The 12,119-nt window shown below is 36.2% G+C and overlaps 2 protein-coding genes across 6 annotated transcripts; both read left to right on the top strand.

The window, feature by feature from the left end:
• The first annotated feature begins 369 nt into the window (after nucleotides 1-369).
• On the top strand, nucleotides 370-4,228 carry noxred1 (NADP-dependent oxidoreductase domain containing 1). Its single transcript, XM_030126563.1, has 5 exons — nucleotides 370-525; nucleotides 2,544-2,718; nucleotides 2,800-2,954; nucleotides 3,389-3,587; nucleotides 3,952-4,228. The coding sequence occupies exons 1-5, from the start codon at nucleotides 426-428 to the stop codon at nucleotides 4,091-4,093; spliced, it is 771 nt and encodes a 256-aa protein (XP_029982423.1). The 5' UTR covers nucleotides 370-425; the 3' UTR covers nucleotides 4,094-4,228.
• A 733-nt stretch (nucleotides 4,229-4,961) lies between these two features.
• Nucleotides 4,962-8,210, top strand: tmed8 (transmembrane p24 trafficking protein 8). Of its 5 annotated transcripts, none has more exons than XM_030126557.1 (7): nucleotides 4,962-5,035; nucleotides 5,130-5,200; nucleotides 5,608-5,719; nucleotides 5,846-5,939; nucleotides 6,056-6,149; nucleotides 6,363-6,659; nucleotides 6,924-8,210. In XM_030126557.1, exons 3-7 carry the CDS (start codon nucleotides 5,610-5,612, stop codon nucleotides 7,139-7,141), a joined length of 813 nt encoding a protein of 270 aa, XP_029982417.1. In that variant the 5' UTR covers nucleotides 4,962-5,035; nucleotides 5,130-5,200; nucleotides 5,608-5,609; the 3' UTR covers nucleotides 7,142-8,210. The 5 variants fall into 5 exon arrangements, with proteins under 5 accessions (XP_029982417.1, XP_029982420.1, XP_029982419.1 ...); XM_030126559.1 differs by having other exon boundaries at nucleotides 4,967-5,035; nucleotides 5,133-5,200; XM_030126560.1 differs by having other exon boundaries at nucleotides 4,965-5,247.
• The last annotated feature ends 3,909 nt before the right edge of the window (nucleotides 8,211-12,119 follow it).

Raw genomic sequence — 12,119 nt, 5'->3', positions numbered from 1 at the left:
GACGTTGTGCATATTGCCATGGTAACAGCGACTCTGTAAATTTTAGCGCAAATTCAGTCATTTTTCACAGAATCTGAGGGAAAGTTTACATAAATTTACTGTTTTCTTGCCATGGAAGACGTAACCAACAATTTGGACAGTTTTTCTCTTGAATGTGGATTGTCTGAAGACGAGAAAAAACTACTTCACCTTCGTGCGCGTTCGGCCGCGTTGACACTTACTGGGTGCGCGCACGCAGTTTTCTTGTGTGAACTTGTACATTCTTTAAGGTAATTTACTATTTAACGTGTCAGGATGAACTTTCCATTGTCATGGTCATATTCTCTCAGGTCACACCTCTGTTTACATTTAGGACCTCCATCAAAAATCACAGACAATCCGTGGCTTCTGAAAAAGACGGTGACCTCTGCGTGGGAATAGTCGGGATGGGTCACATGGGGAAACAAGTGCTGCTCTCCATCCTGAAGAAGACTAGTATTAAACCATCACAAATTAAGATCTCCACAAGACGACCAGAATATGCAGGTACGCTCAATAATAAGGCTTTTACTGATAATTAGAGGATTAAAAAAAAAAAAAAATTAAGGTCCAATACATTTCCTTTATTATTATTCGGAGAACAAAGTTGGAATTCTGAGATTAAACTTAGAATTCTGACTTTTTTCTTCAGAATTCTGACTTTTTTTCTCACAATAATAATAAAAAAATATATTGGACCTTAATTACCTCCGCCAAGGAGGTTATGTTTTTGCCAGGGTTTGTTTGTCTGTTTGTTTGTTTGTTTGTCTGTCCGTTAGTGTGCAACATAACTCAAAAAGTTATGGACAGATTTTAATGAAATTTTCAGGGTTTGTTGGAAATGGGATGAGGAAGAAGTGATTAAATTTTGGTGGTGATCGGGGGTGGGGGGGCCCACGGGGGGGGGGCGCAGACCAGAAAATTTCATCAAAATCTGTCCATAACTTTTTGAGTTATGTTGCACACTAACAGACAGACAAACCCTGGCAAAAACATAACCTCCTTGGCGTGGGGGGGGGGGGGGGGGGGGGGGGGCACTGATCAGCCTTGGCGGAGGTCTGCGCTCTCCGAGTGCTTCTAGTTTTGTTTTGTTTTTTCCCAGTGGCCCTAATCCTCTTCTGTAGATAATTGCATCCTGGATATAAAGTTTTTGGTGATTAACTCTGGGTCTGGGGTTTCCTCCATTTTTATGCACCAATTTATTCCCTTTCTGTAACGGTTTATGGTGGGAATGTGAAAGGAAACAAAATTCAGACATATTGTAGTCAAATATAAAAGGCTTTCAGACATTCACAAACCTATAGATTTAACTACTCTTCCATTCTCTTTGTTCCTCTCGTGTTTGGATGGTATCTTCTTTAATACATGAAGTTGTTTATTTGTGTATCAGCAGGATTTTTGCTAATGTTAAAACCCTTCTGTGCAGAAACCCTTATGAGGCATAAATGCCTGGTTCACACTTGAATAAACTATTGATCAAACCTGTGAAGGAAGGCATGAAACCTTGCCAAAAAAAAAAAAAAAACTCTCATTGATATCAAAATCACTGAAAAGCACCGAAATCTAAAGACGATACGTTAACTACGACTGAATCTTTTTATGTAAAAAATTTAACCCATAAAGACCCAAACATCCACCATCGAACAAAAACCATCTACTGATCTAAACTGTTTAATAGCTGTTGATCCACTAATCCTATCAATACATGTAAATAACTGGTGTAAAATGCAGTTTGTCATCTTTTATGGTCATCAGATATGACCCATTTGGACGTTCAGAGGCTCCAGTTACCATGCACACACCGCCATCTTCTACAGCATTGATTCACAAGTAAAACCCATGAAGTTTAATAAATGACAGCAAATGGAGACACTTGGTTTATGTTCAATTAATGAGATATTTTACTGTAAAAGTCATTTTTCCCTCAGTTTTCTGTTTCTGATACAATAACCCTCAACTTAAATCTGAGTTTTCATGAACATTTACATGATCAGTGAATTAAATATAGAAAAATACATGATTTTCACTGATAGAAATGCAAAATACAGAGGATAATATTATAAAAAATGGAGATAAATCCCTTAAGAAAGGTAAATAGAGAGAAAAATTCATTTGGGAAATGCCATAAAAGTAGCATTGGGTCTTTATGGGTTATGTTTCAGTTATGTAGTACCAATTGTAAACATTCAAGCCAAAGCTTTAAAAGTACTATATCACACACTTATTGTAAAACAAAACCACAATGTTACAAATAAGCCGGAAGCAATACAATTTTTGCTTTTTGGTTGTAGTCTAAACATTATTTAAATGGAGTACAAGCTCTATTTGCTGTGTTCTTCAACAGTAAAGTTTCAAGTCACCAGTAATGATCAACAGATACTTATATGTTAATGATTAAATGTTAGTTGATTTAACAAAAATGTAGCTCAAAGCCCACAGCAGATGATATATGCCCTACTACTGGGAGGTAATATTTACTTATTAAGTACTCACAATGCTGCTGTTCTATTTGCTTTTCATTTCAGCTGTACCAGCAGGAGTTGAGTGTTTTTTTGACAATGGCAGAGTGGCGGCGTGGGCAGATGTTGTGTTCCTCTGCTGTCTGCCTTCTCATCTGCCTAAAGTTTGTGCTGATCTGCGCTCTCACCTGTCGAAGCACAGCCTGGTGTACAGCTTCACCTCTGCTGTGCCCGTCTCTAGGTACGACCACACCTAAAACACACTGATACTTTGAGTTTGCAGCCAGTGAAACCCTCTCTTTTGATAATGTTTTTTTTTCAGACTAGCTCAGCTTCTTGGACACAGCTTCATTGTCAGACCACAGAGTGACTTTGCAGCTTGGGATTCTACAGATGTGTGGCTGTCCTGCATGCATGTGACCACGGCTTTGAACAATCCCTCTCTGATAAGGGCATCTTGTCCTCTTACATCAGATGGTACCTTATATTATATTATTGTTGATATTTTACAGCACACACAGCAACAGTCAAAAAACACAATAAAACAGGGTGCAGTTCTATATCACCCTTGATTATTTTTATATTTTATAGTTTTGTATTTTTGCACAATATATTTTATTTTTATATCGTTGACTGCACTATATGTTTTTTACATAGTACTCAATTAATTAAATTTTTTCCTATGAGAAAAAAAATATGACTTAAGTTTACTAAGTGAGTTAAGTTTATTCCCTTGTAGTGTAGTTTAGTTGTTTTTCTGTTGTGTGAAGGGAACCTGTTATTACTTGGAGTAACCAATGATGTTTCTTCTGTGTATATGACATTACATTTCTTGAATCTTAACATTTTTCTTTAGAATTAATGCTGTGTTTACAATTTAAGATGACTTGTGATTGCCTGTTTTATTGCAGGCAGCATTTCTTCTGGACTTAACTTGGTGTGTGCAGTGTTGTACAGCCTGTTGAATATCTGCACCTCTGCTGGTCTGGGATCAGGTGATACTATCTCCCTGCTGAACTGTCTTTTTAAAGAGAAATGGTCTCAAACTGTGGATTTAAATGCAAAGAGTTTCATCAGCTCATCCTATGCATCCCGTCTTCTCACAGATGAGTGAGTACAATACTGTAAAGATAAATGGCTGCTTATGTTTTTATCTAATGAATGTCAGGTATAAGATGAAACTTTATTGATCCCACAGTGGTGAAATTCACTGATTAAGGCAGCGACAGGATATAGTGCAAGACAAGGTGCATGCATAGAGATAGGGCAAATAACAAACAATACAAAAATGATAAAAAGTAAATAAATAATGATAATAAAACTTTACAGGCTATATACATATTTACATAAGAAGTAGAATTTCAATATGTTAGTACAAAACATAAAACAGAAAAAATATGTACAAAATATGTAATACACAAAATGTAAAAACAAATGTGATTAAAGGGTATGTTTTGTCTTTATTTCCTGCAAGGCCTTTTCCATGGATTTCTCTCTGTGATGCACAGACCAAGGAGACCCCGCTGCTTCGTTTTTTATCCAGCAGTAAATCAACACAGCAGTGCATCTCTGCAGCGTACAAAACACTCCTGGAGGCACAAACACAACAGGACTAAATATTTTATTTCTTTACCTCAGCTAATAATATCAGTAAAACATTATATGTTATGTTAGAGTAATTGTTTTAGCAATTCTTTTAGAGGAAGTTTTCTAGCAAGGTTTTTAGAATATATACTAACCTTTATGTTAATCTGGTTACTAACCTGCCTGCCTGTTTTGTTTGGTTTTGTCTGTTTTGTCTTCTTGTGCTGCACGCAAAGCTGCTGAATACTTGAATTTCCCTCGGAATTAATAAAGTATCTATCTATCTATCTATCTATCTATCTATCTATCTATCTATCTATCTATCTATCTATCTATCTATCTATCTATCTATCTATCTATCTATCTATCTATCTATCTATCTATCTATCTATCTATGTTATGTTATGTTATGTTATGAGGACATCCAGTACACTTAAAAAATTTCCATATCTTCGCCTTCCTAAAATAGTTGTTGTGGTCATTTTTTCAGATTTTTCAGGAAACACAAAAAGTCATTTTTGACCCCCCCCAAAAAATAACAATAATAATAATTTAGACAATTATTTTAGGAAGCTTACAATATTATTGTCACTCTGCACTGATAAATGTAATTATATACACATTTTAACCCCTACATCTAAATTATTATTATTATCATTATTATAATAATTAGTAGTAATAGTAGTAGTAGTGGTGGTAGTAGTATTAGTATTAGTATTAGTATTAGTATTGGAAAGGCGGTTTTATTTGTACACCATATAACACATTTCCTGTGCCTCTAATTCAATGAGAAATATGTAATCACTGTAAGGTGAATAAATAAAAATAGTCACATATGCATTCATCATCCTGTGTCTGATCATGACATTTCCGTAAAGACTCTGTTCACGTCGTAACACCTCCTGGAGAACTCCAGCTGAGGTAGAGGCAGTCTTGTACCGCACAGGATCTCAACACTCGATGGAAACACGGAAGTATATATTAAAAAAAAAAAAAAAAAACGTGTTTTCCTTGGTTTTTTACTTTCGATCAAGCTTTATTTAAAGTGTTTCTCCTTTTCCTGTGAAGCAGCTGCTGATCCATGAGACATCTGTCACATGACGGGGGTGAAGCCTATTTCCTGATGCCCTGAATTAGTCGTAAGTGAAATCGTTTCAAGTTGTCAGATTATCACCGTTAGATCGTGGTAAGATAACAGAGTTTCGGCTGCACTTTTTATGATCAAACAGGAGCTAACGTATGCTAACGCGTTAGCCTGATGCTAGCTAGTGTCTGTTTGCGGAGATGGAGGCGGGTAATGTAGCCGGAGCCGCCCATATACGGACACGTATTTCGCATGTACGACTTTAACTCTTAGTTCCAAGTGTTTTAGTTGTGTTGCGTGTTGTTTTAGTGTTACACGGTGTTGTGTTTAGTGTATCCAGAGTGCGTTAACGCGGTGTGAGCTCCGTCCTCCGTCTCCCTCCCAGCGGTTGAAGGGGCGGGGTTTGGTTTCATCTTTTCAGCCACAGACTGAGCTGAGGTGTTTGTCTTGTTGGTTTTACAGCCATGGACAGATTAGAAGCCACATCAGAGCTCCAGTCACGGCTGTCATCTTTGTCCTTCTCTTCTTTTTCCGGAATAACATCCAAACAGTGCGAGAACAGACCACTGGACAGGTAACCTGTTGCTGCACACAGTCTACAGCTGCTCAGATGTCATGCTAATTTCACTTGTCTGCATCCTAATGTATTCACACTGAAATGTTGAACACCTGTATCCCTGCTTCACTGTATTCACTCCAGGCTCCCGAATACAGACCTTTCACAGAGTTTTAGCCCATCTAAAAATCAGATTACCATGGATGAAGCCAAGGAGGACTCACAGCAGCATTCAGAGGTTGTTAATATTTTAATACTCTGTCAAATAGCCCACTCAGCAAGTAGTAATACACAGAGAGGTGCAATCTAATATGATTTCAGAAGGATAATATTGTACTCGTGTGTGCATTTTAGGGTAATGAAGAGGCTCCTGCTGAGCCAGCCCTTGGGGAAGCAGCTGAGGAGAACAACAGCACAGGGAGCTGTCAGCTCTCCAGTGAGATGAAAGGTGAGGACCTGCTGAGTGTGCTATCATGACTGGTGCTTTGTTTTGTGTCATTTGGATTTAGAGAGTTTATTTATAAGGTGTTTTGCCAAATACCCCACAGTATATGTAATGAATGATCTATAATGGAAAATAAATAAATATATTGGTAAGACAAGACATGCGAGTTGCTGCTGTGCTCTTTATGGACGCACTGCCTTTTGTTTCTTCTAATGACAGCCCAGATGCCACCCCTGAATCCCCCAACAACCTGGACATCTGCTGCAGTGAAGGAGCTAAAGACAAAGCTTCAAACAGACAAAGACAGTGTGGTGACCGTGTACCGAGGCGACATCATGACAGTTCATGTTCCCACTGTCCCTGAGGCAAAAAAAGTCTGCTGGGAGTTTGCTACAGATGGCTATGACATTGGCTTTGGGATATATTTTGACTGGACTCCTGTCACGACCCGGGCTATCACTGTGCACATCAGTGAATCAAGTGATGATGAGGATGAAGAGGAGGAGCTGGAAGGTTAGTCATAGTTTGCATTTAGAATGTGAAGTAGTTGAAGTTTAATTCCCATTATACTTAACACCTAAGCCTGATAACCAGATGACTTGTTAAAGTAGCTTCATAACCAGATGAATCTGAGAGTCATTTGCTCTGGTAGATGTGACCCTCATTCAGACTATTGACTTGGTACCATAAATCACACAATGATCGTGATTTCACATGTTTTTAGCTGTGATCAGGGGCAGTGTTTGTACTGTGTGGTGTGTGTGATTTCTGTTACAGGACCTGTCACTAATGGAGATGTTGAGAAGGGCTCCAAAACTCAAACCAACTCAAGCCTGGCTGAAATCTTACCCGTCTACCGCCAAGACAGCCACTTGTCTGTCCAAGGAGGGAGCCACGAGTTTCCAGGTGAAGGCACGTACCTCTTTAAGTTTGACAACTCCTACTCACTATGGCGGAATAAAACACTTTACTACAGAGTTTATTACAGTGCCTGAGATGCCAATTTATTGTTTTTGAATGTATAAATTAATGCAGAATTTGCTGTCAAGAACGATGAACTATTTTTGAATCTATACATGGAGAATATAAAGTTCTAATATAAAAGTTTAAAATAGTCATATCTATTTTTATCACTTTCAGCTTGTGTTGCCACATGTTGGATTTACGTATATTCTCAGATAGTTTCGAATGCAACACTTACTCCAGTGTCTTGCCGATAGATAACTGAAGAAGCCTTGCATATGTGCCATGTTTCCATGTATGCACTGTGCTAATTGGTCAAGTGCCCATCATAAAATATATATATATATTGTCTTTTGCTGTAACATTTCAATAGTAGCAGTGATCAGGGAACACCTGCACAGAATATTTTTCGCCAGGCCAGGTGATTAATCAGCAGTGCTCTAAAGAAATGAAAGGTTTATGTTATGTGTGTGTGTGTGCATCTTCTATCTATATACTCTTATGCTGCATTGTTGCTACCTGTATTTACCATAATTTTTCCAGTATAATTTATTTTTAATCTGTGTTAAATCTAAATATGTGTTTTCAGAGAATATAACTGTCCAATACTGATTCTGTTATCGGTAGAAAAGAATGTTGAATGTACTGAAGCAAGTGGTAAGTTACTCAGAGTGTGCTTTTTATGACACAATTTAAAGCCATCCCTTATCATACAAAGCTTTTATTATGTAATAAGATTCAATATTTACATTTGCCTCGTCCCATTTAATTTGCTTGTTGGAGGTAGGGAGCTGTAATATTCCATCTAAATGTATTTTGTGCTCAGATCTTGAATGTCAGCGTGTTTGTTTTTGACTGCTCTCTGTGTCTTTGACATTCTTTGAATCTGATTGTGTTGAATAGTCTTTTGTCATCCTGTTTCTGAAAAATCAGTTCTTCGACCTGTCTCTTGTGCGCATGTTTCCAAAGATGTCACAGAATTGGCTGCTAATACTGTGTACAACATAAGCTTCTCATGTTTGCTGTACTGTACCTTTAATGTAACTTATGGTTATGTTTGTTCCTGAAATTTATATCCCACAATAAAGAGAGGATTGTCTATTTCTGTGTGATTCATTTAAAGAATTAAACACAATAATCAACCTAAGAACTTAAACAACTCATTATGAGTATTGGTACATGTGGCTTTTCAAGAAAGTCTTTTCATTCCACTTGAGACACCGCTATCTCTGTGCACATCCAAGATTAGAAAGTGCTTGAGGAAAGTCCCCTGTGTTTCCATTAAACTGTGGCATCAGGGAGTTGATGTAATTGTTACAGAGTTGGTGATGAAACCAGGTTTTATTTTCAGCCCTCCCCAAAGGCCATTTAAACGAAGTGTTATTCTGGTGTCACTCATATTTGACTCTGACAGCTTAGGGATGCAGGCTATTGAAACTCAAGTATTGTAATATGATGTCCAGCCAAATTCATTCAGTCAAAGTAGTCAGTTATTAGAAATTGTTTGAAATAATAATCATACTTGGTAACTTTAGTCTGTTATTTATACTTAATGTCCTGCATGAAAACAAGAAGTGTTTACAGCCTTGTCCTACATTTGTATATGTCAAAATATGAGGAATACAACAGGGTTCCATCACTTGATTTCAGAAAGTGTGACCAACTATCCAATTCTGATTTGCTTGATATTTTCAGAAAAGAATTATTATTCTTAGTAAGTCCCATGTAAAATTTCAGTCTCAAATGGACATCATTTTTTTCAGATATTGGGGCTTTGAAAGAGGGATCTGAATGTAAAAACTGGTACAGAAAAAGATCCTAACTTCAATACGTGATTATTTTTGTACTATTCATGATAGATGGTTAATTTCTCAGAATTTGCTCTAAGGGATGGGATATCTCTCATTTCTGTTAAAAATCCACAGTTGCATACTTACCAAATTACAGATGACTGAAAACTGGGTAAAACAAGTAGTGCCAGGCACAACAAACCTTGCCCCTTGCACATATTGTATCTTATTTTGGCATCGATCCAGCTGATGTCATGTCTATGCATGTGGTGATGTCGGCATATCAGTATCCTGTATATATGTGCCAAGTTTGAAGTAAACTGAAACAAAATAGTTTTTATAGACATTTGAAATTGTGGCCATTTTAAGTAAATGGGAGAAAAATGTTTTAAAAATTAAAAAAATTTGAACTTTGACCTACTGTTCCCAAATTGTAACCACATCTATTGTGGGTCACTGGCAATCTATAAACCCAATTTGGTATGAATTCAACATATAGTTTTGCTGCTACAGATATTTGAAATTTTGCCCATTATAAGTAAATGGGGGAAAAAATTTTTTTTAAAGATTCATAAAAAATTTTAACTTTGACCTACTTTTCTCAAAATGTAATCAGATCTATTCTGGGTCACTGTCAATCTATAATTCCAATTTGGTATGAATTCAACCAAAAGTTTTGCTGCTAGAGTGTTAACAAACAAACAAACCAAACCAAAAACAATACCACTTGCCTCCTCTTTGGGGGGGCGGGGTAATAATTAGTTATTTGTGTTTCAGAGCAATTCTTAATGATCTCCACCTTGAGGCATATCAGATTTTTAAAAATTTGGATATTATTTGTCATGTACTATGACAAGCTACAAGACAGTCTCAAAATTTATTCTCTAAGTTTCAAGAAAGTCTTAAATTACTGTGTTGAAAATCAAGCAAAACGAGTGGAATCATTGTTTAGTTCAATCCATAGGAACGTATGATAATCAGCTGATCAGTTGAACCATCAGTTACAAGTATTCCAAATGAACAGTAATGGTGAGAGATGCTCTAATAATATGCATCATTACTTCTGTATCTCTTATTATTATTGGAGGCTACTTTACAATAATGAACAAATATTGCAATAGAAATCAGCCAGTCATATTTCTGGATATGTTCATGAGCAGGATCCCTTGTCAAGTCATTTACCAGCAGTCATAGTTAAGTCAGGTGAATACTAAATCAAGGTGAGACTTTCATCAATTTGTTAAGTCCTAAAAATTGTGACTTAATTCTGACTGAAGTTAATTCACATAAGCCCTCACATCTGAGTGCTAATGTAATAAAAGGTGAAGGAAAAAAATCCTTTCACACCTATACTTCAAATGCATATTGCACCTATATGACCAGGTTGAAAGTAAAAACAGCTGTATCACTGGATAGAGCATGTTCTCGATGATAAATGCACAACATATGAAGCCGTTATCTTTAACCAACCTATATATACAACCCATATATATGAGGGCATCAATTGAGTTAGTGCAATTAATTATTTAGTGCCCACTTGTACATATCCTGAGGATTATTGTGGCTCCAGTACATCCATAGTATCAACTTGCATCTGATGTTTAAAAAGTGAAGCTGGTATCTTTAACTAAACTATATTTATTAAAACATCAATATGATTGGTCAAATATGTAGCATTGGATTTTTTCTTTTTCTTTTTTTTTTTTTTTTTTTTTACAAGATTTCGTGTAAATATTCAGTTCAATTCAACTTTATTTACAGAGCACATTTCATGCACAAGGCAGACTCAATGTGCTTCACAACAGGTATATAATATAAAAACATAATAAAAAAAATAAATACTATCTTTTTTTAGTTGGGTATGAAAACAAGCAACAGCTAAAAAAAAGTAGAAAAAGGGAATGGATTAATGTCCTGGGCATCCCCCATCCTTAGACCCTCCCCTGAACAAGCTTTTTCTTGACTATATAAGGCTGAACTATTGTATGGTGTCTAGAACTAATAAAGATAATTTGTGAAAATATGAAGCCAGTTGGAGATGGTCAGTCAGGAGCATTGATTGTATGTAATTCAGTGGTGACCCTTACACAACTTACCACTCATTTTACATGGGGTGGTAAAGAAATGGTTAGAAGTCTTTGCAATGTCCTTTACAGCACAGAGGAGCAGAAGAATAAAATACTTTTTAGATACATTTAGGCCATACCTTCTCAATGATATCAGAAGCTTGTATTCACAGTACACTTTTATTTATTTGTTTTTTTTTGGAGTACAGTTTTAAGAACCCAAAAGTTACAGGGATGATTTTGCATGGACTGACCTTGCATAAACATCCAGAAATAACCCGTGAGACTGACATTTTTCTGCAAATCTGCCAAGAACAACTGAAGGCTTTGGTCCAAATAGTTATTTTCTAAATAAGAAGAGTGAAGACAGTGATTAAACATTCATTTAAAATTAATTTCAGCTTTTACCAGTAAATCCTCCTTTTCAAATATTCACAGTTGGGTTAAGCTGTAAAAACACACATACACACAAACGATACAATTAAATTAAACCACTTTTATTTATTTTAGAATTAACCCATGAAGACCCAGTGCTACTTTTGTGTCAGTTCCCAAGTGAATTGTTATCTCTATTTAACCTTTCTTAAGTGATTTATCACCATTTATTGTAATATTATCTCGTTGTTTGTTTTTTTCAGTGTAAATCATGTATTTTCCTATATTAAATTCACTGAACATGTAGATGTTCATAAAAGCTCAGATTAAAGTTGAGGGTTATTATATCTGAAACAGAGAAAACTGAGGAAAATGTGACTTTTTCAGCAGATAAACCATTAACTGAACATAAAAACAAGCGTATCCACCCACTGTCACTGATCCAACTCCATGTTTTCCTAGTGAATTAATGTTGTAGAAGATGACAGTGTTTCCATGTTCACTATGGAGCCTCTGAACATCCAAATGGCTCAGACTCATATCTGATGATCATGAAAAGATGACAAACTGTATTTTACACCAATCATTTACATGTTTTGATTGGATTAGTGGATCAGCAGTTATCACACATTTAAAACAGTAGATGCTTTTTGTCGACGTTTGGACCTTTAAGGGTTAATATAATTAATAACTTATTCACAAACAGGTTACGGAATAAACAATTAAATGCCGAGTACTTCCCATGTCGAACAGTGCTGATCTCGTAGTGTTTTTCCTGT

This window comes from Sphaeramia orbicularis, chromosome 22, assembly GCF_902148855.1.
Source record: "Sphaeramia orbicularis chromosome 22, fSphaOr1.1, whole genome shotgun sequence".
In the NCBI taxonomy this organism is placed as follows: domain Eukaryota; kingdom Metazoa; phylum Chordata; class Actinopteri; order Kurtiformes; family Apogonidae; genus Sphaeramia; species Sphaeramia orbicularis.
Note: the sequence above shows the minus strand (reverse complement) of the source record. Positions and strands in the feature narration are given on the sequence as shown.

Coding starts and splice junctions, on each gene's coding strand:
- noxred1 (XM_030126563.1), top strand. CDS start 426: ATGGGTCACATGGGGAAACAAGTGCTGCTCTCCATCCTGAAGAAGACT. Junction 2,719..2,799: donor TCTGCTGTGCCCGTCTCTAG/GTACGACCACAC, acceptor TTTTTTTTTCAG/ACTAGCTCAGCTTCTTGGAC. Junction 3,588..3,951: donor TCCCGTCTTCTCACAGATGA/GTGAGTACAATA, acceptor ATTTCCTGCAAG/GCCTTTTCCATGGATTTCTC.
- tmed8 (XM_030126557.1), top strand. CDS start 5,610: ATGGACAGATTAGAAGCCACATCAGAGCTCCAGTCACGGCTGTCATCT. Junction 5,720..5,845: donor GAGAACAGACCACTGGACAG/GTAACCTGTTGC, acceptor TATTCACTCCAG/GCTCCCGAATACAGACCTTT. Junction 5,940..6,055: donor ACTCACAGCAGCATTCAGAG/GTTGTTAATATT, acceptor TGTGCATTTTAG/GGTAATGAAGAGGCTCCTGC.